Source organism: Crocodylus siamensis, chromosome 9 (assembly GCF_052110815.1).
Source record: "Crocodylus siamensis isolate JL-2025a chromosome 9, ASM5211081v1, whole genome shotgun sequence".
NCBI classification, from domain to species: Eukaryota; Metazoa; Chordata; order Crocodylia; family Crocodylidae; genus Crocodylus; species Crocodylus siamensis.
The window spans coordinates 72,030,556-72,057,345 of NC_143403.1; the positions used below are offsets into that span (position 1 = coordinate 72,030,556).

The window sequence follows — 26,790 nt, forward strand, 5'->3', positions numbered from 1 at the left end:
TAATACTGTGAAATTCAGGGGATGACTAAAACCATGACTAGTTTTGCTGGTTATGGGTGAAAAAGCGAAAGACGATGATACATTTATTTTTCCTCCCTGTGGATAGGATTTTCACTAACCTCAGTGAAAGTCACGTATGGGTGTTGGGGTAGGATATCACTCCAGGTTTGGCAGTGACTGGTTTGTCTTTACTTGCTAGGTGGATCAGTGCTCAACAAGTGTAGCAAGCACATTGCATATACTGTTTCAGACGTTACGGTTTTCACATGCATAGTTTAAATTTGAATTCATAAAAGAGGTGACCAATGGTAGTATGTGTGATCCGATAGTATAGCTGAGCAGCTTTGAGAGGCAGAAGACTCTTGAATAGTGCTGGCATCCTGAACTGTGTTCTTGTCAGTCTCTAGAAGTAAAGCAGCAATGACCTGGATCGTTACTTCGATTGGAGACCACTGAGGAAAACCCATGATGCTGCAGGAAATCCTGTTGTTGACTGGCTAAATAAAAATCTCCCGCCAGAAGATTTCAATAGCCCAGCATTGAAGTAGGAGCCTCCAGAGCTGCCGGAGATGGGGGGGTTTCATATAAAAATGTAACAATATATTGTCCTTAAAGATCCCAGGTTACTTTTACAGGAATAAAGGAATCAGCTTTGGTGTAATCCAAACTGGGTAATGTGGTTTCAGTTTGATGCCGCATCATCTTCGCTTTCTGTTCTAACTTGTTCTTATCGGCGCTGCCTGCTGTTCAGCAGCAACCGTGTTTCGTCTCGGAGCCGACCACGCTCCACTGCTGGGGCGAGAGATCTCCTTTATATGAGTTTGGGACATGCTTGTGGTTCTCACAAGAGGAAAGTCACAATGCAAGTTTAGGACACTACAGTCTCTATAATTTCTTGAGAGAAATGAGCTACAGTCTAGCAAAATGTGCTCGTTGTTTTGTGATGATTATTGCAGTAACGGGAATGCTCCAAAACCTGCTTGTTTTTAGTCAGCACAGAAATGATAACATTTCTCTGACGAAGTTGATAGTCAGAGGGCAAAATGGATGGGCTGGGATGATGTACGCTGGGCTTCTGGGAGTGACTTACAGAGATTCAGGCCACCATAAATACTACAACAGTGGCTGATATGAAGCGATTCTGTTTGCCGTGGGAGTGGGGGACTTTCAGACCTGGCTCCTGCAGCTGAACCAGGCTGTCTGTGATGAACCTGTGTTTTGCAAGATGCCAGAGGATAGCAAATAGTTTTTATATCAAAGGAAGCAGTAACTGGATGTTAAAAGTATGCCTGACAGTGATTTTCATCGAGTCCCCCTGGAGCCATAGCCACCCTGAAGATGGTTGTCCATTTAGTCATCTCGCTGTTGTTAACGTCTCAGTCATGTTAATGGAAAATCTGTGCATGGAGCCAATGGGGACCATGCAGGAAAGATCTGCAGAGAGGATCAGAGAGAAGAATTTTTGCCTGAAGTGACACCCTTTGGATAGAAGCCATCAGTTTAATGCAGGGTCTTAGTTCTGTTCCTGTACAGTGTTCTGCCTAATTCTTATCAAACTGAGGTATTTGTAGAAACACTGAAATACAGATGAGCTTCAGTGGGGAGGGAAGCAGGTGGCAGGAGGGTCGCTTTGTCTGTAACGTTGCTGGTTGGAATCTTATTCCGCACCAGGGGCGGCTCTGGCCTTTCTTATTTCGTCTAAAACTTGGGAAGTACCAGAGAAGTAGCTGAAGGGGCTTGCAGATAGATATTTCTGCTTTGTCCCATTTCTCTATAGAAAAATGGGAGTTGTAATTAGTTCTGGATTCCAGGCTGCCTTGTACTAGACATGGAGGGAGGCTGGTGTGGGAGTGGGGACAGAGTGCAGCTTTCATTCCCAATTTGGCCATGAACTTGCTGTGTGAGCTTGAACAGGTCATGTAACTTCTTGGTGCCACAGTTACTCCATCTGGAGGGTGTTAAAAGCTCACTTAAACACAATTTATACATATTAAGGATTTTGAGATCTTCTGATGGTCTTTGAAGAACTTTTCATTAGTAGTGGTTAGCTGTTCAATTTGCTGACTGCAGAGTTTAATTGCTGTGAGGTTTATAGGTGTGACACTACCCCGCAAATTATTGGGGACAGAGTCATGTCTTTTCTTGTCAAACATAAAGGTGACTTGTGGCAGGCCTTTGGGGCTGAGGAGTGCTACTGCAACACAGCTACTCCTCTTAGGGTGTGAGAGATGCCGTGATGTCCTACCAGGGTGGCATTGCCCTTTGGTCGACAGTCAGCCTTTTTGAGCTTTTTTAAAATTTGATTTCACCATTTTTTTTATTTGACACATTTAATTGACATTTTCCACCCAGGATTCTGTAGGATTCTAGAAAAGAGCAGTGTATATCTTTTTTTTAGGAAAGCAGAAATCTGTTCAGTTGCTAACAGTAACAGCTGCACCAATGCTCCGGCTTGGAGTTTGTAGTCTGTCTGCCCTATAGCTTTGTGAGTTAATATCCTTTTTTTATTATTCTCAGATGGATGATTACATCATTAAAGAAATAGGAGGATTTTGCTAGCCCCTGAAACCTTGTAACAAGTTTGCAACGTTTAATAACACCTGTTTTATAGAATTGCAGAAGATAATGAGATTCTATCTTTTTTAACCATTCAGAAAGGCTTTTGTTGCTGTTAATTTTACCTTCTAGGTTTACTCGAAGTGATAACATCTAAATATCGAGTGCATATTAAAGCAATGGAATGATCTGTAATTGTAAACCAGCTGAGGGTGTCTCTGAAATTCCTGAATAAAACAGAGTGCAGGAAAAAAGGGGCACGTTGAGAAAGAGCGAGTGTGCATTAACCCCTCCAAACTGACGTATGCTGATCCACTCCAGGAACATCCCATTGATCAGGGCTATTCTTTCATTGATGCCTCATGTGGCAGGGGTTCCACAGAGGGAATAAGCCTTGTCCATACTTCAAAATCCAAACTCTCCTCTTTTTAATTGACTTGTTTCTGATGGGAGGTGCTTAGTTGAGGGCTAAGGTCTGAAATCCTGTGTCTACTGAACAGGAAATGGTGCAAGTGGTGGGACTACACAGTTGCCTTGACAGTGTGCCTCAGCTGTGAGCTAGAGGAATTAGCTCCAGGGGCGTGAAGAGGGCAGTTCAAGGTACTCATTCATTCAGTGCTTGGCCTTTTTTCTGAGACTGCTAGTGCCTGTTGATGCTTCTTCTTGTTCTGCCTAGAACAGATGAGACTGAATCTGACCAACTCCCTAAGTGGAACCGTCCCACCAGTGGTCAGACTGGAGCTGTGACCTAGTGGGAAAAGGTTTCTCATCCATTACCAGTCCTGGCCTGGAGCCATGCTGTCTCTCTCTTGCATGCATGCACACACAGGATCTAGTTTCAGCTTTGTAGTATTTAGTAGATGGTTTTATTTGTAACTTTCAGCAGAAACCAAGCTATAACTTACTCCCCATATTTTGATTTTTCAGCCCTTAATCCCTTTATTCTCATATTAGTTCCATGCTATTGTAGCATCACAGATAAAATGGATTTTGCTAAGTTTTTTGGTGTGCTCTCCTTTTATATGATTGTTACAGAGGGGCAGATAATATCTCATAAGTAGCAGTAACCCAAGCAACATGCATGCTTGTGAAGTAGTACCAGAGCTTTTGTCCTCAGGAAACTGCAGCCACTAAGGAGAGAATTGATTAAGCACACACTTCAGAGCTGCCTGTGCTGCAGCTTGCCTAGCCATATCTAGCCATTAGAAGTCAGCAGGCTCAAACACACGCGCAGTTCTGATATTCTGTCTCTTGTGCAGGGTCAGGGTCACCTGTGTCCACCCAGCAGAACATGTTGGTGACACACACATCCTGGGAGGGCAAAGAGAAATGTAGGGGCTTGTGGCACCAGATGATAAGGCCACCCCACTGCCTTCATATTTTGCCCCTGTTACATGTTTGCAGCTTTATGATGTTCTCCTGCTCAGGAAGACTGTCCTCCTGTTTAAACTCTACCTTGTGTGGGTGATGCACATCGGAGTTTGGATGCTCAGAAAGCTGCTTCAGGTGCTCGTTGACAAACTGTTACCCAGAACATGCATCTTCACAATGGTCTCAGAGCCCTGCTGGTATCTGAGCTGTAGAATGAATCAAACGTATCTGCTGAGCGTGCATGTTTTCTGAGCTCATTTCCCCAGATTACTAGAGTTAGGCATTGTAAAAAGAGTTTCCTGTTTACAGCTTGGCTCTTGGTATTGTCCCCCGATTCCTTCTACTTTCACAGCGTGGACCTTCGCTATCTCCCCTGTACACATGCTGATCGGTGTTAGTGTAGGAGTGCTACCCACCTGGACCATTCTTTCTGTATCTTAGTACTTGTCTGTTCTCCATCTTTACTAGGTAAACTTCTCTTCTCCCTTGTACATATTTCTTCACAGCTGCCTCTCCATCCTGTTTTCAGCTCCATAATGGCATTGCTGAAGCAGGCCTGAACTAGTGTAGGATGCAGTACATTTGAGAGATGCTGCCCTGCATTGGGGTCAGGTTGGGCCATTCTCTTGGTATGTGTGAAAGAGGAGGACACATTTCCCTTTTCTGCTTCCTCCGCCGGGGCTGGCTGGAGTCCAGTGGGAGGAGAGTATAGTTAGTCTCTTCTTCCTCCTTATGAGCATGAGGTGTAGGAAAAGAGCTAAGAGGGTCAAAAGGGGAACATGGCCATGGCGTTATTCCCCTCCTTTTAGCCAGGGGAGCCAGCTGGCTGCAGGAGGAGGGACAGATTTCCGTGAACGCAGTTTCTATCAGTGTGTAGTTCCCTGATGTGTTCGCACTGCTGTAGAGCCCAGAGGGAGTCCTGGGGGGAGCATGGACCCTGGTTGCTGCTCTGCGGCCCTACAGGTTGACAGCTCTGTTGTATTTTACCAGCAGACTTTCCCCAGTGTCGCCTGCCTTGTGACTTTTTTTCTAGCTGTGATGGGTTTCAGTGCTGTGTGGTTTCAAGCTTGTTACCAGCACTCCAGCCATTTCTTGCTTTTTAGGGAAAAATGGGGGTATTGTAAAAAAGCTGATTTTAAACCTGGCCTTAGCATCTTCAGCCCAGCTATATGTAGAAGACCTTCAGCAGGACCAGTTTTGCTTTTGGTGACTACAGGCCCAAATGTTGTTAATAAGACAGGTAACTTACTCACAAAAGCAGATGCTGTCTCTGAGAATTTGGGGAGCTACTTACCAGTTCACATTTTCCTGACTTTTTCCTACGACTGACTTGAAAATAAACACTGTTTACTCCCTTGTCAGTAATGTTTCTATTAAGGATTTGTTGTGCCTGGGGCACTGTTCACTGGAGCATTGACCTAACAGTCAGTAGTCACCTGTCTGGAGCTGTCACTTAATTATGTTAGGGGCAACTGCCTAGTGAGTTTGGGGATCATTAATATAAGGGCCTTTAACATCTATTGGGGCTGAGGATAAGAGGTCAAATGAGATATGATGAGACTATAGGGGAGTAATAATGCAATTAGTGGTTCTCCACTGTAGGTTTCTCCCTGAGGAGATATAATTTAGGTGAGCCAGGCGCCTTGCAAGGTGCAGTATATGGTTGCATCAAAAATGGGAGAACTCTTGTGTTTTTGTACTCCTTTAATTAAAATGGAATATTTCTATACTCCTTATAAAATTTGAGAGCCAGAAGCTCAGCACCCTCTGGGCTGCTGAATGTGGAGCCAGGTTTCAGCTCAGTGAATTTCTACATTACAGCCATAAGTCTCTGACAACAAATTTAAAAGAAGATTGACAGCTCTCTAAAATCCCTCATTACCACAATTGTCTCCAGTATTTACATCCCTTGAAGTAGGATGTTCTCTGCGATGAGGAGGCCTCACTGCTGGGTATGGCAGGGAACTGAGAGGGTGGACTAGGATCCAAGAGTCCCATGTCTGCTACTGCTTTGCTCTGTGACTGGGCAGATCTTTCTACTTCTTTGAGCCTCAGTTTTCCCAGACTGTAAAATGGGGCAGATTATACCACAGCCACCCAGCCAGTTCACCCTAAATTGCCAGATACAAACAACCTTATTCAACCCAGCATGTCAGCTTTAGGAAGGTGCCTATTCTCCTATCACAGGTCGTTGATTATCTGATGAGAGCAGTAACCCCAGACTCCATGGCTTGGGTTAGGATATCCCTCGCTTCCATGTAGATCAGGGCAAAGAAGATTATTTACTTTTACACCCTTTTTTTAAAGTACATCTGGGTGTTTCCCTGATGTATTTTACGTGATGCACTGCACTCATCTGCTTGCAAAGTGGCTTTATAGTGTTGCATGTATTCACCCAAATGCCACTGCCAGTGTCAAAATCTCCTATAGCCAGTTGCTGTCATTAAAATTCAAGGTGGTATCCCAGTCTGTTGCTTGGATTGCAGGGTCACCCAGTTTTTTCAGTGCTTCTTCAGACACACGTGCCCCAAACTAAGGAATCCGTTTCTTGCAGAATCTTCCCCTGTGAGAAAGGAAGGAAGCCAGTTTGCTTTAGAGGTGATAAACATGCTCGTTGGTCATGAGTAACTCAGCGACTGAAATTAAAATGACTATTGTAGGAAAGATGCTGTAATATCCAGAGCTGCCAGAACCATTGGGTGCCTGTAATTTTCTCTTTATTACATTCATCTTGTGGAATTAGATTTGTAAAGGCACAAAAATGTACCAGGAGTGAGGGCTTTGTGTTCTTCACAAGAGTATTTTAACTTGCTATTTTTTTTTATTTCATTTTCTCTCCCTCTCTCCTCGCAAATGCTTTTCAGTGGAAGCACCATGAGCAGTTCCCTGCCATAGTCAGTGGCTCAGAGACTTTTTGCTTGAAGCAGGAGGTTTGCATGGTTTGTAGGCACTGGTAAAAGAAAGGCTTTTATACCTGTGAGTAGGAGAGACCTTGAGGCTGAGTGGCATTTTGCTGCTGCCTCACTGGTCCTGACATGAATGCAGACTTAATAGAAACTGTGTAGCTAGGAAGACACTGGCAGCCCTTTGCATGGCTGGGCTTCACAATGGTGGAAATGCTTATTATCAAGAAAAGAAAAATGTCATGTTGCTGCCTCCATGGGTCTCTGATCATCAGCAGGATGAGTTCCTTTATCACAGTGGAGAGCAGAGCCCATGGTCCTGTGTAGCCTGGGCTTCAGTGGGTGCCATGTCAAGCTGATATTGCAGAGGAAGGAACTTGCGGGGGGGGGTCTCACTGCCTGAACTGCTGCGTGCTGTCTCTTTGGATACTAAGCATCCTCGCCTCCCCTTGGAGTCCCTGCAGGGAACTCGGTCCCTTGCAGGATCAGGCCACTAGCAGTCTCATCAGCTGCAGTTGGAGAAACATTGAATCCATGAAGTCAGGGCGTGCATTTCACTTGCCTTGAGAATGGGGCACAAAGCTCTCACCTCTAGATAACACTGGGCAGCAACCTGAAATCGTTATCCGCTGCTGGTGGCTGTAGGGCCTGTGGAAAACAAGTGTGACGCATATCAGTCCACTGCTACCCCATGCACCTGCCACCACTCCTCACCTGAGTTGCGCCCTTGCTGTGGTGGATAAGGAGAGGCCAAGAGACTGAATTTCCTTCCCATCTGTGGAGCATGGTTGAGTCACACTGATAGAGTTTACGTAGCCTCTGCCCATAGTATAACTGTTCTGTGGATGTTATTAATCTCTTTGTCCCTCCCCCTTCCTGCTGATACGACAGTTTTGATATGTCACCTTGAGGTTATTTTTAACCTTGTAATTGTCTCAGTTTTTCCAGCTGTAGAATGGGGACAGTGATATTTTCCTTCCTCCTGGAGGGTTGTGACAATTTGATTGTAGTGTTTTGTGATCCGACATAGCATGAGGCATTCTCAGTTCTTTGCTTTCCCTCCCTAGGGTGGATACATGCAGTTTATACTCCAGTAGATTCTCTGGTGTTTGGTGGAAATATCCTGCATAGCTTTAATGTTCCCATGCAGCTTCGCATCTATGACATTGAGGACAGAACAAGGGTAAGGATGCTTGATTCTCTTTTTCACTGTGCAGTTCTTTGTGCCTGTGTCCTGTGCAGCAGTGCTTTTCCATGTCCCTTCCTGAGAAACAAGAACTGAAGGGAACTCCCTGTAAGACTGGTTGGAATAAGGTAAATGGCAGATGGTGCCTGTTGTTTTTGGTGGGATTTTGCCCCCTCCCCTCCCCTTTCCACTGATCAGTCCCTTCTGAGAAGGGACTGCTGTTTGAATGCATGTCTCCCTTGACCTCTCATAGAGAAAACTCCTCTTCTGCATGCAAACAAACTGCTCTTTAAGGACCTTTTTGCCAACACTCAGGACCAGAAGTTTCTTGACCATGTGTGGGCCCCAGAGAAACCAATACAACTAGTGGGTTCCACTGTCCAGAGTGGAACTGGGGAAACCATAAGGACATAAGAATTGCCAGCCACGTATTGGGTCAGACCAGAGGTCCATCTTGCCCAGTATCCTGTGTCAGACAGGGCCACAGCCATGCACAACACGCTCACAAAACGTTATTCATCCCCTCTGCTCTTCAGAGCTTTCCTCCACAGTGGCTGCGCAGTGGGGGAGAGGAAATCTCAGGGATAAAAGGAGAGGAGAGATTAGTCTGCACTCTGCATTGATCACCTAGCCACAACGTGGAGAGTGTTGGGGTTATGGAGTAAGTGAATAGGCAGTTCTGCACTCCCAGGGAGAGAACTGGGCCTTTGGTTAAGATTCTTGTCCCTTGCAGCTAGATAAAATGCCAAAGGATCTCAGAGTGTCAGCCAGTGTTAATCATCTCATACTGCTTATTTGATAGCCTACCGCAGCAGTTTAAGAGAAATATGCTTCCACCCACTTACGGAAGTTCATACAGGGTTTTCCACTGGAGGCTGGACCATTTGAAAGGCTGGCACCAACTGATATAAGCCGAGGTGTGAAATTATCAGTACAAGTTTATAATCCTCTCTGTGGATATTCTGACCCTGGCAAAAGAGTGGCCTTTTCAGGTTAGCTTATATCATCTGGAAACAAATGGAAGCTAATCTGGAATAAGCAGTTACTTACGGGGGTTATATTAATATAACTAGTAATAGTGCTTTCCAGTGTAGACAAGGCTTGATTAATACTGTTGTGCATCAAGAGTGTTCTCATTGCTATTCTGGGTGTGAAGAGGGAGTGATCCTTGCCCCTGTGGGTTTTCTGTTTAAATCAGACCCATCCAGTAGAGAGAAACCAACGTGCTGATATGTGAGCACTGCTTACAGCCACTACACCCTGGGCTCATATGCAAAAATAGCCTCTTTCCAAGACAGCCTCCAGACTGCCCACGTTGTGCCACCAGGGGGCTGCCCCACTACTTTCTCGGGGTTACAGAGACTGATCGCTTCACTGTGGAAATCACTTTCCTGGAGTGATCTAAACAAAGTGAGCTGTTTGCCATGTGGGAAAGTGGAGGGAAGTCCAAGGACAGGGGGCAGTCTGGAAAACTGAAGTTGAAATTGGAAGGATAGAAAGAATGGAGTTTGGTGTGGGCCTTCATGTGAGCACCAGAAGCATGAACCTTATATGAAAAGACAAAAAGATTTAAGTTGGGTAGCGATGTGATCAGAAGAGCAAGAGGGGGAGCTACAGGGTTTATAATAGACTGAGGGGAGGTAAGATGCTGAAGGGAAGCCAAGGAAGAGGAGGCTGTAGTAGTCCAGGCCAGAGGTGAATGGCTTTGGGATGGAGCAGAAAGGAGGGATGTTAGATAGAGTACTTGTATAGGAAGGACTGACAACATATGGTGGGGCCTAGATGTGTGCAGGAGGGGAGAAAACGATGAGGAGGTCGGTAAACTTGTCAGCACTGGTGGAGAGGAGATGGAGAAAAGATGGACGCTGGAAACAAAATGAATGAATCATGTAGATGTGACCATGGAGAAGACGGACAGGAGACTGATAGCATTTCTGCACTAATAAATGAGTCAGAGCCCTGTTTTCATAGGAATTGAGCAGCCAGAGCTTAGTGCCTGCATCTCTGCAGGTCAGGCCCTGTCCATGGCTGTCAGGGTGAGCTTGACTTTACAAATATTTGTCAGCTGTCCACTAAGGAGTATATTCTCCAAGTCACTAAGGTGGTCAGATACCAAATCCCCAGCCCCTTCATTGGATGCTGGGTGCCTGGCTGCTCCTGATGACACGGAGAATTTCCCCTGTAGTGGAGTACTGGTGATGAGCATTTGGAAAAACAAAATCACTGTATCTCCCACTGACAGTCACTGGGAGTTGGATACTGGCATGATGGTGGTGTCTTGAAAAATTGTCTGTAAATCATTATTTAGAAAGGGATACTTTATGTTCCAAGACCCACACATTGACCTATACCGTTGTGGGTTTTGTTTTAGATCATTTGTGTGAACACTGTGATATACTCAGTCACTTTCTCCCATTAAATACTCTAGTGCTTACAATAAATATATGCTAGCAGTTCAGAACTCAGGCAACCCTGGTATGACAGATGTGTCTCGTTCACATGCAGTTGTGTGGTAGCAGTGCACTGTATGCAGTTCAGCACCCGTGATCAACCCTACAATAACAAAGCTGTATATGCAGTCCGGTGCTTACAAGCAGTCCTGTGATCGCAAAGGTGTTTATGGGCCCTGCGCTCAAAACAGATCTGTTGTACATGGCAAAGAAAATATAAATTTAGTAAAGACAGGAGAAGTCAGCCCTTTTTTTTCTTTTTGTAAAACAGTAATAAAAATGCTGAAAATGTCAAAAGAGAATCTCTAAGGAGTAAATGTGTTCAAAATGAAAGGAGTGCTGGGGTGTACTATTCCATTTGTTTTGTGGATCAAATATTGTAATTTCTTCTTTATTCCAATAATCTTAACTGAGTAGATCATGTGCAGTGTACTTTAACATGAATTTGCCAGTGAATACACTGCAGATGGCTTTCTTGTGAGTATCGATCTTTTCATTGTGTATAGCACAGAAGTAAATTACATGACGTGATTCACAAAGTAATTGCCACACTCAAATCAAAGTGTAATATGGGTGTGTTTTCCCCTCCTGATTTTGCACAGAGCAATTTTATGGAGGTTTCACTGTGTTTAAACCTGCTGTATAATGCTTAATCATCTTTGATTGCTAGTATTCAAAACCATTTTTATGCTAGGTGCAGTTGTTATTGTCTTAGCTGCTAAGACGAGAGTAATACATGGTTGAAACAGTAATGCTGATTTAGAGCCCGATAAAATTGTCTAATTTATACACTTGTCATGCTTATTCTAGCTTAATTTCTCTTATCCCTGGGAGACTTTTAAGAGGGTTATAGCCATTTAAAAATAGTTTTTTAAGGAGTAATAAAAAACATGTCTATTGTTGAAAACAGCTCCTAACGTGCAGTTGAGGTAAACAAATATTCGCTAGCCTTACAGTTTGCAGAGATTTTCATTTTCCAGTCTGGTTTTCCTAGAGGCCAATTAACAGCCAGTCAAACAGGGCAAGCTGTTTAGCTATCTGCTAGACCAGTTTGGGTAACAGCAAAGCAGGCTGCCATGCAGTCATCATTTTGGCATGGAAGTGTTAATGGCTCCAGTATCACCAAAGAAGAAACGTCAAAGTATTTTCAGTCCATCTAAATTTAGCTCTGTTAATGTATTTGAACATGTTCGAAGACAAAAGCATTCAAAATATATACGTAAGGTGGTCACTCACAGATGGTGGTGTTTGCTACTGATTCTATTTTCTGGAACGTAAAGTTTAAATTTAAAATTGATCAATTTAAATTTTTTCATTCAATTTAATGAAAAGTATTTTTAAAAAAATACTGTGATTACAGTGATGAAATGCAAGAAGCATTTATAATGATTTTTTTTATGGACATAGTGTAGGAGATTAATATTTCTAGAGAAGATTGTGTCTTATATGTACTTTTTTTGTATAAGTCTTTCAAATGATTTCACTTTGAACTCTAGAAAGGATCATACTCCAGAGAGGATTTTTCTTGCTATACAGGAATAATTAAAAAAAATGCATTCAGTGGACTGTAAATTATTAATCATAGAAGTTAGAGCTGGAAAATGCCTATTAAATGATCAACTATCTCTCCTTGTTGGTGTGGGGTGTCATCTTCTGACAGAGCATATACAAGATATCTATTAAACTTCAAATTTGTCAAAATAATTTTTGGCTCTAGAATTATTATTTTTTTCAAATAAAAGTTCATTTAATCTGTGGATATACAATGAAACAAAATATGGGCATATATGTCAGACAGTTCATGTCCATTAGAACTAATAACTATCTTGGAGCATCATAACTGATGTACTCCTTTTTACATGTATATCAAGCGCATTAAAGAAATTCTTAAGCCACTGTCAACCTTAGACTGAACTGGGTAGCAAAAAGGCACTGTAGATCTTTGCACGGTATGTACATACGATGGCTTTTACATCTGAGGGTTTGTAAAAGCAGAGTCTTCTCAGGCACATAGTGAGTTACAGAGGCATGGAGGGGTTCGCTGTGGGTTGGAACATAGCTAGCGAGGCAATTAGGAACTCAAATTGAATATTAAAGATTGATATACATAATGGGAGCACTGCATGCATTACTGCCTTGTCTTTCACATTGAATTAACATTGGTAACAACTAAATTTGGTAAAGCTCAGAATCTGTCAACAAATGTTGAGCAATGATGTCTTTAATATTCCCAGGCATGTGGCTGAAAACCTTTTGAAGGCTGAGGGGTGGAAGGCGGCTTCCTGTTTGTAAGTCAATTCTTTGCAAATTTTGTTTCCTGCAGTGCTCTCTTGGAAAAATTTGAGTTCCTTTATTAGCATATATTTTAGCATGGCTAATTTCCCCTGTGTTCTGTAATAGTGATAAGTGACTTGATCTTTTCTTTCTGACATGTAACCAAGCCAAAAGGAAAAAGGATTCTCCAATATAGCATCACCCTGGGGATGAATGTTGCTCTTACATTTAGGTTGTGTTGTGTTTTGTTTTGTTTTGTTTAAGTGCATTGCTTTATACTGCATGCCGTAGAGGGATGTTTGGGATGATGGAGCAGTACTGGGTACATCACTCAGTAGCATGTGACAGCATCTGGTTCAGAGTTGCCATCTGTATTTGTGCTAAGTTTATGAGGTCTCAGCTCCTGGATTTACTTTGGATTATTTATCCACCTTGCTGTGCAATGAGTGGGGCAGCCCAGTTTATCTGTCTTTAATTACATTTTATTTCTCTGTGGAGAGTGTTTCTGTCTCCCCCATCCTGGGAGCAAATGCAAGGCTATTTTTGTTTCCGTGCTGGGCATAATTTTCAAATGTGGCTACTCTAACAAGGTATCTAAATCCTGCAAGTGGATGTTCAGAGCTCCAGACAGGTGTGTGAAAACCTGTTCCCTTCAGCCAGCTTTCATTTTGAGTTTCCAGGTGCTGGATTTAGTCAATCTTTTTAGATTCGTATTTTTAAAAAATGGGCTGCCTGAGACAACGATCTTTTCTGGTGAAATCCACGTTTTGTTAAAGGTGAGCGGACATGTGTGCTAGACCTGTTGGTTAGCTGAGAGTTAAACTGCACAGAACATGCCTGTCATCCTGGGGCAATGAATGCATGCAAGGTTTTCTCAAGTCCACATAATGCACATTCTGCGCCTGCAAGGAGGCAGAGCTGTTCAGTGTAAGTACCTGTGAATGGCATCCATTTTTAAAAAACATCTGCCTAGGTACATGCCTACTCCCCAATTCAGGACTCCCCAGTTTATTCCTTAGCACAGGGACCTCCCAGACTTTAACAATCAGGTGGGGGAAGATAGCAGTTTCTTTTCCTTTTAAATGTGAAGTAGTATCACAAATACATAGCACTAAAGAAACAGCTTCCAGCGTGAGAACAAAAGGTCTGAGATGTAAGGGAAGGGGTTATCCTGGAAGGATCTTTTGGTTGAATCCCACTTTTCTGTTCTGTGCAGGGCAAATGTTAATTGGTTACCAATATATTGCAGTGTAGAAGATATGTGGAGGTTTTTTTATTTAATGTTTGAATGTTACGTACCAATCATCACGACTTTGTGTGTGTTCCATTCTTTAATCAAATTGTTGTACTGTAAAGACCACAGTTGACAAGGATTGTGTTTCCTGCTTGGCTCTCTGTAGGTAATGCTGCCGTTTTGACAAATCATGGAATAATATTTAGGAAGTCAAAAGAGCCCACCTTTATTTTAACTTGAATTTTAGTGACTAACATCTGTATGTGACCACCCTATGTTTATACAGTAGGTGAATAATACCTCCGGGGGCCATCCATCAGTTTCATGATTTCGCAAGAACACAAACCCCCTCCTCTCCCATCACCCCAAGAGTGTACAATTTAGTGAACCAAGAAACGATGCTATCATGGCAGGCAGGCAGGCAGGCAGTCTCCTCATTTCGTATGCTGAAGGCATACATCTCACTCGGCTCCCACCCTCTTCCCCCTCCCCCTCCTGCATACTGTTTGTGCTCTTGATAACATGATGAGAATGATGACTGGCCCTTATGCTGCGAACTTCTCTCCCTTCCACATGGATTGACAGTCTCAATCTTGCTTTCAGGTGCATGCCAAATTCCGTTATCCTTTCTACTATGAAATGTGCTGGTATGTTCTGGAGAGATACGTGTCCTGTGTGACCCAGCGTTGTCACCTCAGCAAAGAGTACCAGAAAGAATCAATGTTAATTGGTGAGTGAATCCTTCGAGTGCATATTCAGAATGGATGCTGGCACCTTAGGCTAGTCGCTGCTTTAGCTTCTGAAAAGCAGATTGTAAATTAAAGTGGAGAACTGTAGAGAACCTAATGAATTATTTCAGTATTGGGGGGTGGGGAGGATGTGAGACCCAGTCATTTCACTGAAGCGCCAACCTTCCTTGGATGATATTTATTGAGCATTCCTTCAGCAAAAGGATCCCAGAAAAATAATTTCAGATTTATTTATTTCTTGGTTTCAGTAATGTTTATATTTAGATGATCTGCCAAACATTTGTGGATTTAGTGTCATGTTTGGCATATTCCCTTATCCTCCAGAAACATCTGCATTGCAAATGTGCTCTGGTGAGTTTGATTTTTAGCCCTTTTATAGCGCTTTTCATCAACAGAATGCATTTCTATCAGCCACTAGATCTGGCTCCTTTTTCTTTCCTAATCTCTGGTTTGACTTCTCCCAAACTGGGGACTGACTTTCAGTTCTTAGAATCAGGAAAGTGAAAATAACTGAAAAACAGTAGCTGAAAATGGACCATGACAGAGATGGATGCAAGTTACTAAAGTGGGAAAGCATCAGGTATCTGTGCAGTCATGAGCTTGGAGCAGGTGTTACAGCCTGAGTTCTAGTCTGGCCTGTCAGCTCTTTTTCTCATTGAAAGGGCCACAGGGCCACGTCATCCTGATGATTTGGGGCTCAGAAGGGCTACAAGGAGCCGAAGTATTAGCTGAATCAGAGTGGTGTATCCAGAAGTGCAGAGGAGCTAAAGTATCATCATCTAACCATTTTCCCCCACTGTAAACACCCAGTGCACATCACTGTGAAAACTGTGTTTGCAAACTGCAGAGGTTTTGGAGAGAGTGGCCAGCAACAGAAAGAAGAATGGCCACCCAGTGCAGCGTAACAGTTCAGAGAGGGTCTGCTCTGGTCTTGAGCATTGCACTTGAGTGAATGGTGCTGCCAGAGCTGATGCTGTGGAGACAGTCTGAGGTTCAAAGGGATTTTCCTGCAGATCTCAGCACATTAGTGTGGATGGAGGGTCACATTTCATGGGTTCTTTGTGGGTCATCAAACCCCTCCTCTGAAAAGTTGGTGAGTCAGGAACTCCTGAAGTTTACTGTGCCTTGCGCTGAGTAGCTTTTCCCTTCTGCAGTCTTGTCCTACAGGAAGGAGTGAATTAGCCCCTAGAATTGCCTTTTCAAAGAGCTAAGGACAAAACTGTTGGCCTTTGTATCCCCTGGAAAGTGTGTTGCAGTCCTTTTGGACACAGTGTAGGAAAGAGTTTCTTCCTGCTGAAGAGGCAGGGGTTCAGGATCAGTAAGATGCATGAGATCAATACATTTCAGAGCAACTTAAGTGTGGAGACTGGATGGCTCAGGAGATTGATCATGAGACATGGAGCCTTTCCCTTCTCAGCCTCTGCCGTGTCAGCTCTGTAATGACCAACAGTGGTCTGGTGACCCTTGTGAAATGTGTCTCGCCTCCTGCTCCTACTGAAGAGGCATCAACAGCATATAAGAAAAACAGTTGGCACCAATTAAGCCCTGTGGCAGCAGTCTCACTAGATTAAATCATTGGATTGATGGGGCACAGTGGTTAAACACTTCCCTGCTCTGGAAGTGGTGATTCTCAGCTAGGATTGAGGCAGCATGGAGAAGCTTGGACATCACTGCACCTGTTGTATCTGGTTTCTGGATACAGTGAGTACTTTGATATCCCATGGGCTGTGGGGCCAGCTCTTTTCAGGAGCACTACAGTGACTTGAACTGAGAATTGTATGGCAGATCCAGAATCCTTAGATGCCTGCTGGCAGAAGAACACGGGGTCTTGCAGAGTGACCAGTGTGGCTGTGGGGAAAGGGTTAAAAATAGGGAACTTTGGGGCAATAGACTAGAAAGGATGAGAGGGGGGTGACATCTTGAAACCCCCTGAAGAGCTGGTGAGTCAGAAACTCCTAAGGCCCTGGCTTGCCTCCACACTCACTCCCCCGCCCCCACAGTTTTCAGTGGTTTGAACTTTAAAGAACATAGAAGCCCTGGAGGGGAAAAGGTCACCATGAAAAACAAGTCACAAGGGCAAGAATTGTTGGAGCAGTCAGGATAAAAGATGGATGCTGCAGGTGAGTGGAGAAGCAGCAGCAATCTTTGAAGAGCTGCTGCCTGTAGAAACACTGAGATGTAAAAAGCAAGTTTCTGAAGTGCCCTAAGGAGAGAAAGGGTGCACTGGCTAATGAGAATGTGCTCTAAGGTCAGGGCACCTTTTCATCTGCCTTAGGGTTACATCATGACAGCTCACACCTGGCAGGCACGAGGGGCCAGGGCCAGGAGCAGGGCAGTTTGTAAGGTTGAGCTGGAGTGAGTGCTGAGCCGAGCACTGGAAGTAGGGAGATGTTCCTGTCCCTGGGTGCTGTGGAAGGGAGTTCATTCACAGCCAAAGCACACTAAGCTTTTACATGGCAGGTCCAGTGAGACAGTCTCTTCCTCTATAGCCTCTAGGCCTGAGGAGTGAGAATGGGTTTATGTGTAAGGAAGGCTCCTGTTCCTTTAGCAACAAAGGACAATCAAGTATGTTTTAGTAAGTGTTCAAATCCCTTCTTTAATCCAGCTCTCCCTAGTTCTCAGTAACCTGTTGGAAGCTTGACTTTTATTCCCAGGTTGTGGATCATATCCATATGAATTTGCTTTTGTAGGGCTGGGCATGAGGCATACAAGAGATAGAGCCTAGGAACTTCCACACCCAAAGTGCAGACCACTGCTGCTTGAGGTAACAAAGCATCAGCCACGAGAGGGAGGTGTGATCAAAAACAGGTACCCAGTATGTTCCAGTAACACTACCAACCCTCACGTGTGAGGATCTTGATCCACCCTGACTGGCTTGGACAGACATATATGTTTTATGCTTCTAAATGGTCTCTGGCAAAAGTGGAGTTCATCCGCAGGCTGGAGCCTCCAACTTCACGTCATTAGTATGTCCACATGCACTGGTGTTATACCTTGGCTCCCTGGTACCTAGGTACACTTTGTCCCCCTTTAAGAAGCGGACGTTTATGCATCTTTGTCACAAGCTGTTTTTTAATTCATGGCAGGAACTTATCTCCTAAGTAATTTGCTGTGAAGGAGCCACCAAATGCTGTTCAAAAGTCATGTCTTGTATCCACTTAGTCACCACATTTGGTATTTTTCTCAAAGAATTTTAACAGACCAGAGCAGAGACAGCATTTCCTCTTCAGAGGAGCTGTGCTGGCTGTTTTCACTGAGTTGTGTGACTTCTAATGCTTCCTTATCTTGCTCTTGGTTATATATACTCTGTGGTCATGTCTCCAGTACTCAAATGAAACTCCCTGGCGTGTGCTTGTTGCATCTCCTGGGGTTCAGGAGATATAAGCAGTACCAACCTAAGGAGCAGGGGCTCTGTGTAGAAGAGTCAGGAGGTTAAATGGTCTCAAGAGTTTGGGTGCCTTGACTTTTTCATATTTCCTTTGGAACTGTTGAGGTCCTTAAGGTGCTGTATCCTCTCTTCTTCCTGGGAGAGTTCTCCTTCTGCTAGTGATGTCTTGATTTCCCATAAGAGCCCCCTTTGAGGAAGCATTTTCCCACAGTCCTCCTTGGTGAATACTGAAGCAAAGTATTTAACTTCTCTGCAGCCTCTGCATTAGCTTCAGCTGTCCTCCTCACTCCTTGGTCCCCTGAGTCCCATGCATTCTTTAGGGGAATCTCTTATGATTAGCCTTACTCTTTGTGGCTGATTGCTGCTGCTTTTTTCCCCCCACCATATCTTTTCCGTGGCATCACATGTGCTGACATTCTGCTTATCTATACCTTTTTGGCCTTTGAAGCTTGCTATATTTCATCCTCAGGGATGCCTCAAGGTGTGCTGCTTTTTTGACTTTTCTGAATGCCTTCTGCTGGAGAAAGTAGCCTTGTTGGAGTCCAGAACCTAAGAAGAGGGAGGCCTGGCTAAGACTGTAGTGGGAGGGGAGTCTCCAAGGAGAACACCAGACTGCTGAAGGGGCTGGTTTCTGGAAATCACTGCGTGGGCTTTTTACTGAATCTGGGGGGATCCAGTGCCCCATGTGATGATGGAGCTTGCTGTGCTGTTCTTAGATGTTGTCTTTGGAAAGTCATGATTACCTGGGTTTATGTAACGATCTGACAGTATTTTTCATGTAAGAAAGGGTGTTAATCCCAATGTCCTAGACAGAGTCCAGTCTAGGAAATTACATTTTAATTCCCTAAAATTCCATCTCCAGAGTTTGGACAGGGCTATGTAGAAAACAGAACTTCTTCTCTGGTAATTTCCAGAGTAAATGGCTCCAAAAACATGACACTGATGGTCTCAACAGATTGCTGCTTCAGATGACACTTGGGTAGGTCAGCAGTTGCTGTCATGATGGGTCCATTGAGGGTCTCCCAGATTTTGCTGCCTTCCTGATTTTACTCCCCCTTCAGTAATAGATGTCTTTGGTTCTGTACCAGTCTGTGCAATGTGGTACTGGGGTGAACTTCCCATGATTGCATTCTTAGTTTTATTACATCATGGTTCAGTATGCTGAGATTAAGAACCCCAAATTCAGAGGTGAGTCCCAGTGTGAAAGATTATCTAAACTGGGGAATTTACTGGTGTAGTTACTGTGTTATAATTGTGGTGCTACAGTTACAGCATAAGGATTTCCTGTGTGGACATACAGATCCTGGAATACAATGGCTACATTTGAAATGGGATGGAAGAAAGACACCTTGTTTTTTTCCCTGTTCCTTAGTCACAGAATAACTTTCCAGGCAGTAGCTTTCCTACCTGGTTAGTTGTGTGAGACTCTGTTATTTCTCTGATCTGTTCCATAGGAGGGCAGGAGATCAGGGGAAGCAGTGACATTACAGCAATTGCAGGCGGCTGAGAAAGCATTGAATCTCATTCTTCGTCTCCCTCCAACTGTGGCATTCGTCTTGCTGGTTGGAATCAAAAAGGGTGCTATATATGAGTTCCCTACCAGATCTGAACATGTGCTGTTCCGAGGTGGACATGCCTTCGGGATTCTTACTCTTATCATTATCAAGTCCGTGCTGGACATTTTCAACTGCAATTGACCTAAATGTGTCCTTCAATGAGATAGGAATCTTGAGACTGAACTGACAAAGAGTAATTGGGAGAAGATGCGGCACTAGTCGGTAACATGCTCGCTCTGTATCCTGCAGCTTTTAATATTTCCACTGTAAGATGTTCTGACTGTACATTCAGCCTGGTAGATAATAGAAAAGCATTCTCTGTGATGGTGAAGGTGCTATGCCTTTTTTTTCCTCTATCACAGACAGTATAGTGGATCTGCTCATTGACAGAGAAATCGTGGAATATGTTAAGTGATTTTTATCTGGGAAGCTCCATGCAATCAGATTCCTCTGGAGTCCTTAGTGCTTTGTGCCAATAATGATGCCATCATTTCTCTTAACATGCCAATATAAAAATACTTACTTGAAGCCTCTTACTCACAAGCCAGAGAGCCAGATATGGTCTATGAATGGGGGTTCCTCTCGCAGCAGAAGAATGCATATTGTTTCCTATATACTGTTGGAGGGAAGTTAAGAATATTAATTATTATACCTAGCTGTTGTTGGCCTTTACTTTTTGAAGAAGGCAATCCTCTGTTAAAGAATTCAGCTGCGTACAATCATCTCTGCTCTACCAGTGGGCAAACTGAGAAGGGGAAGTGAAATGTTATACCCAAAGACAAAGATGGACTTAATGAAGTATATGGCACAGTGGTCAGGTGTCTCACTGTAGCTGGTAGAGCGTGAACTCAGGCCCCACTCTGTCCCAGAGCCAAAAGCTACCCCCAGTTGACCCAGCTATGAGAGAGTCATTCAGGCTGGAGAGGAGTCAGATATGATGCAGCCTGCATCACCATCTTGTGCTCTGTGGGCTGTAGAAAGGGGCAGGAGTTAAGCACAATGGCCCTTTGGGCTGTTGATCTCAGGAGGACTTGGCGTTGGTGGAAGGAGCCAGTTGCTTTAGAAGCAAGAAGCTCCTAGCTGTTTGCCTGGGACTCAGAAGCATGTCCCTTCCTTGCATGGGACCACATCACCACAAAATCTCCCTGGTTCCCATACCCAGAATGATGTGCTCATGCTGTTTCCCTTCCTGCCCTTTTTGGAAGGGTTTGGTTGGGGTTGGAGCAAGACATGCTGTGCCTAGGCCAAGGGCAGAGGTGTAGATTAAAAGAAGACATAGTTTGCATATGACATTTACAGTGATGGCCACAGGCCCCACGGTGCCATAGTAAATCATCAGCTGGGATCTCAGTCTCATGGGCAGCTGCTGATGCGAGGGGAAGACTTGTTTTTTGTAATCCATTTAATAAATTGCTTTAAACAGTGAGAACGGTGAAAGCATTGAAGCATGTTGAAAGATTCAGACCCCTTTCCCATGTGGCTATTTAGACCATGCTTGGGATAGGATGGTCTAAAAAGGGACAGCAAAGAGTGGATCAAACCCTTATTAGGACTGTTCTTTAAGCTGCTTTCCTAAGCCAGGTGGGAGCCTAAACCAGGAAACAGCCTGGAAAACTAGTTTGCAGGTGGTCTCACCTGGGGGATTTACTCAGTTCCGGTCAGCGAGGCCCTTTTCTTTAGAGAGATCTGGAGAACAACCAAATAGAAAAGGAGATGGCGGCCTCCCAGTTTGGAGTTAATGTCTTGTTTTCTCCTTAATCTTAACTCCTGCGGACACCAGTGCAAACTGTCTCAGTGCTGTAACTGTGCATGACTTGCACCCCTGCAGCTGCATCAAAGAACTGGGGCCATGGACACCAGTCTCATGCGGGGACTTGCTCTCTTCCCCAAACACTGGCTCTGCTGCAGCTGTGCCTGATGCTGGCCGCTGACAAGGCCTCCCTACCCCTGCTAATGACCCCTGAATATGTAACACAGGTGACATTTTAAACAAACAGATGTTAACAGAGGTTCCAGTTAACAGAGGCAGTGAGGCCTAGGGGAACAGGCCATAGGCTGGGACTCAAGCTCATGGTCATACCTCTGCCACCAGCTTTGGGTGACCCTGGGTAAATTACTGTCTCTCCTGGTGCCTCTGGAATGTGTGATTACAGTCCAGCACTATAAAACCCTTTCAGCTCTGGGGACAAATGAGAAACTTAGCCAGTTGTAGACAACTCTGAATGGTGTTTAAAAAGGTAGTGTTTTTTTTAACCTGAATGTTAGGTTATATGTTTCCTAGCACGGTTCAGTTTCCTAGCATAGACAAAGCTGGGGGGCAGGGTAACCCAGCACTGGGGAGAGTGAGCAGAGACCTGTGAAGGTGTTGCCTTCCCTTCCTTTATCACCTTGTGAATAATAGATCCACCGCCACTGAAGGCTGCATTTGATTATGTTAAAGCTTTTACTGCCAGGGAGAGAGGAGGAGGACGTTTACCTTTGCTCTTGCCAGGACTCTGTCTGGCCATGTCCAGCCTGATCCAAGTGGCCCAGTACTTATTTTTTGGGATTGCTGTTTTGTGCTTCAGAATCTGGGATTAAAGAAACAACAGCGCAGCTTTAAAAAAACTCCCTCCGAAATTAGGTTTTAGACATTACGGTATTACAGAGAGCATTTAAAATGGACCCAAATATAACTGAAAGAATGATGCATGGTCTGATTTTTGCAGACACCAAACAATAGCCCAGGAGCCCCTGATAAGTGTGAACTGCCCCATTCCTTTCTATCAGGTGTTAACTAATGCAACTCATTTTCCCAGTGTACACAAAGCCTTTTAAGGATTTTTTTTCCCCAGAATACCTTTCTGGCACAAGGCCTTTGAAGTTAGCAATTAAGCAAGGGTAGCCCAAGAGTAGCCATTTTACAACTGGCTGCTGCTGACTCTGTCTTTCTCTCTTCTCCCTGGTAAGTGCTGTTCATGCTTCCCAGGGAGATGGCACTACCTGTGCAAGACAAGGTGCTGGCTCTTTTGTCAGGGAGATTTGCAACGGCACCTTTTGGCCTTTCTGCTTCTGTATTTCCTGGGAGTTTTACTGCTGTAGTGTAGCTGGATCCTGCTGTCCTTTCTCAGGCAAAATCTGTGGGGAGGTCCAGTAGAAGTTTTGACTGAAGACAAACTGTGGGTGGACTCAGGTTTTTGGAACGGTGAAAATAAGCAAATGAAAACTGGAGAGAAATGGTCTTAGTTGCTCATTCGCTTGTGTTTTGCTGCATCCCCTTTCATCCTCCTGTGGATAGATTTCTGTTGCTAGTCTGTGTCACTAGTGCAAGCTCTAATTAACTCTGCCTCCAGGAGTATTTTTTCTTAGACGTTCCCTTTTGTTGCTAACCCCAGTTCAACTCTGCCAGCATTAGTAGCAAAGAAGGTGCTAGTCTGTGTGATCTTCTGTGAAAGAACTGGTCTGATCAACATTGCCGTTAAGAGATCAGAGCTTTGGAGCTTTCTCCAGCACCTTTTGGAAATGCTGTCACCACGGGCACTCGCCTGGACTCTGTGAGAGTGGGATTTTCAGTGGAAAAAGCCCAGGCTAGGATAAGCTCTGCCAATTGGAGACTGTGCCTTTCTATTTATCTGTAGGTTACCTTGTGTGCATTTGGGGCTGTGTTAATAACAGTAATAATTTTTACACTGGGCTATTCTCCTCTTGTCTTTGTGCTTCAGATTCCCCATCTCTGAAATAGCATTATTTACTCCTTCCTCTCACAATTAGAAGAGGCATTTATGATGCTGCAAGATTATTGGAAGAGAGCTATCTCGCAAAATCCACCATTACTATGTTAACTTCATTGACAATGACCTGCCAAAGAAAAACTAGGCAAAGCAGTCTCTTCTGTGATTCCTAAAGAAAGCTTGAAGGAGTGATGGTGACTTTTAAAAGGAATTTTTTTCTCCCTCCTGTTTGGGTTTTTATCTTAGAAATAGAAAGAATCTGCATCTGGTCATGTTTGGTTTTGCTGGAAAGTTTAAAATGCATCCCAAATGTGTGAATTGTGAGCTTTTCCCCTGTGAATTGAACAGATTCACAGAAGTTTAGGGCTGGAAGAGACCTTGTGAAATCATCAGGTCCAGCCCCCCCTGCTCTGGGCAGGATGGATTGCCGGGGTCAAATAACCCCAGCAAGGTGTGCGTCCAGTCTCCTTTTGAAGTTCTCCAAGGTTGGTGCCTGCCCCACCCCACTGGGAGCATTCCAGAGTCTGGTCACATGAACTGTGAAGTTTTTCCTTGTATCCAGTCCGAAACCTTCTTCTAGGAGTTTGACCGTTGCTCTTGGCTTTCCCCTGGAGCAGGTGGGAGACTGAAACTTTGCATGGATCACACTTTTCTTAAATGTTGCTTGATGACTTGAGTTGAATACAAGTTAACCAAACTGTTTCAAAACACGTGAATTCAGTTTACTCCCTGCCATGCGTAAGAGCTGGGTGGTACCTTGTGCCTCTCTGATCAGGCAATAGCTGGTTGTATCAGCAGGTGGGAACAGGGTGTAGGTTCTATACTAGGAAAAATAATTTTATCATTCTCTCTTTCAGATGCAAAAAGAAAACGCAGCATAGACAGCTTCTCATCAGATTCCTGGTTAGACATGGATGAAGAATCTTGTGATGCCCACCCCCAGGAGGAGAAGGATGACAGCTTGGATCAGAACCCCAAACCCGTGGGTGACGGCTCCTCCTCGCCCAATAGCACACACTCCGAAGGGAAGGAAGGGGCTGGGAGGAAGCAGAAAGCCACAGTAATGCGGTACCTCAAAAGAACTTTGTCCAATGAGTCAGATGACAGCATGAAGTCGACAACCCCCACGGACTATCCCAAGACGCCCACCGGGTCACCAGCCACAGAAGTCTCCACCAAATGGACTCACCTCACAGAGTTTGAGTTGAAGGGTTTGAAAGCCCTGGTTGAAAAGCTTGAATCCCTCCCAGAGAACAAGAAGTGCGTTCCAGAAGGCATTGAGGATCCCCAGGCTCTGCTGGAGGATATGAAGGTGGGTATGACAGCTTTTACAGCCATGCAATCTGTATGTCAAGGGGTTTTCAACATAGTGGGTGAGGAGAGGGATGCCGGTGTCTGCAAATGTTCCTCTTCAATGCAGGGCAGCCTGCTAATGCCCAGAGCTTCCTTTTGATCCGACCTTTCTGCTACTGTGATGTGGAAGGGGGAATGTTGCATGCTGGACCTTGTAGTCTGCACAGAGCATATCTCCGTGCTCTGGTTACAGGGATCTGCAATCTGATTCATTTAATTTGACCCAAATTGGCTGTCAAAGCTGCCCTCTGTGTCAGGATGTCTGAATGCCCTGGCAGTACTGTGCGATATCTGTTGCAAAAAGCATGCCTGGAGACAATCCTGTTTAGTATAGAAATCATTATTTAATCTGCCCTTTTAATCCGCTTGTTTTACAAGTTTATCTGATTAACAGAGCCCTGTGAAAGGTACAATATTGATATACTTGACTCAGGTGCTGAAAAAATAGGTAGCTAGTTTTCTGTCACTTTCTTTCCATTCTTCCCTTTTCTCCGCTTTATTTTCCTCCATTGCTCATAGCAAGGTGACGGGTATTGTTTACTGGTCCAATTCTGTCCTCAGAGACAGTGGGATGAGTGTCGCTGGTAGAAATTCTTCTAGAGAAGTAATGTGATATCTGGGATTGTCCAAGAGTGATGCCCTTGTGCTGCAGAGATGATAGGGAAATCCGAACAACAGGCAAAACTCAGGACTTGCAGTGCGTTCTAGTCCCAGTTCTACCCAGATCTGCTGTGTCACCTTCAGTGAGTCTTTGAACCTCCTCATGCCTTGGTTTTCACTTATGCATAGTAGGAAGATCTCTACTTCTCTTTCTCTTAAGAGCAATGTGAAGATAGTTGGTGTCTGGTTGTTATCTGATCAGTTCCAATTAGAACAGACAAGGCTAAACGTTTGTCAGCCCTTCCTTTATAAATTCTTTACTTCTGTGTATAATCTGTCCGTATGCACCATGTGGAAGTGACATCTCTAATCTGGAGGCTGCCTGTCTCTACTTCCCATCTTTTACAGTCATGACAAACCTGTAAACTAAACATCCTTGTCTGCGTACCAGTCCATGTTACAGAGCTTCCAAAGCAACCGGCTCTCTTACTCCTTCCTGATTCCTCTCCCCCTTCTGTTTTGCTTTATAGGAGAGGTGTTGGAACCCAGTCGTCTGGTGACCTTTTACCTAGTATTTCAAGTAGCTCTACTTGTCTATTTGTCCTTCTCAATCCTTCTTCATCTGTGTTTTTGGCCATCCAGCTGATTTTTTTTTTCAAGTGTCCTGTAGTATCAAACTTCAGACGCTCTAATTCATCTTGGTGTCTTTACATGTTTAGTTCTCACAGCCATACAGGAGGGTTGATGTCACATTTTATAATCTCAGGCAGGATACATTTAATTCTCTACAGTATAGAGGCCTTGGAAGGTGTTGAATGAACATGTTGCGAGAGCGTGCGTTTGATGGTATCAGAGTAGAAAGCTACACGCTGAGTTCTCCATTTGGCCATTGAAGTGTAGACCTTACCAGCATTGTGCTTTATGGAGTTTGCTTATGGTCATGGTTTTAGTTTCCTTCACATGGATTCTCATCTGTAACTCTTGCCAATGCTGTTCAGGGGATTAAAGCACACTCTGAACTTCTCCTTAGCAGAAACTTTAAAACAGGGTCATCAGCATTGTATATTGTTGATTAGGACTCCTTGTCCTGTTTTGAATATCTCATCCTTTCTTTTCTTATCTGTACCTTCTAGATGTGTGTGATAGTTGTGAGATACAATGTACTCCTTGTTGTTGGCTCTGCGGTGGAACCATGAGTACTAACACTCAGGCCTGTGGTTAGACATCTAACCGTGCACTGCCTCTCTGTGTGTGGTGGTTTTCATTTATTTATTTATTTTCAAATGTATCCTACTTTGTGCAACAGATTAGAGATGCCCTGTTTACTGTGGCTTATGTGGCTCTTCTGTGAGGCAGGCAGTGTGTTTGGGGTAGAAGTAGAGGCCTGTGTGTCGTGTCATCCCCCCCCGCGTCCCCCTCCCTTCATTTGGAGACCATGCAGAAAGCAAGTAATTAGAACA

General features: G+C 44.2%; 1 protein-coding gene across 13 annotated transcripts in view; it reads left to right on the forward strand.

Annotated features, from left to right (window-relative positions):
- KDM2B (lysine demethylase 2B) overlaps positions 1-26,790 on the forward strand; it is a 130,523-nt gene that overhangs the window by 50,276 nt on the left and 53,457 nt on the right. For all 13 annotated transcript variants that reach the window (XM_090061989.1, XM_090061990.1, XM_090061993.1 and 10 more), the window contains 3 exons: positions 7,898-8,013; positions 14,578-14,704; positions 24,235-24,689. In XM_090061989.1, coding sequence (XP_089918115.1) covers positions 7,898-8,013; positions 14,578-14,704; positions 24,235-24,689 — 698 coding nt within the window. The remainder of the gene's footprint in view (positions 1-7,897; positions 8,014-14,577; positions 14,705-24,234; positions 24,690-26,790) is intronic.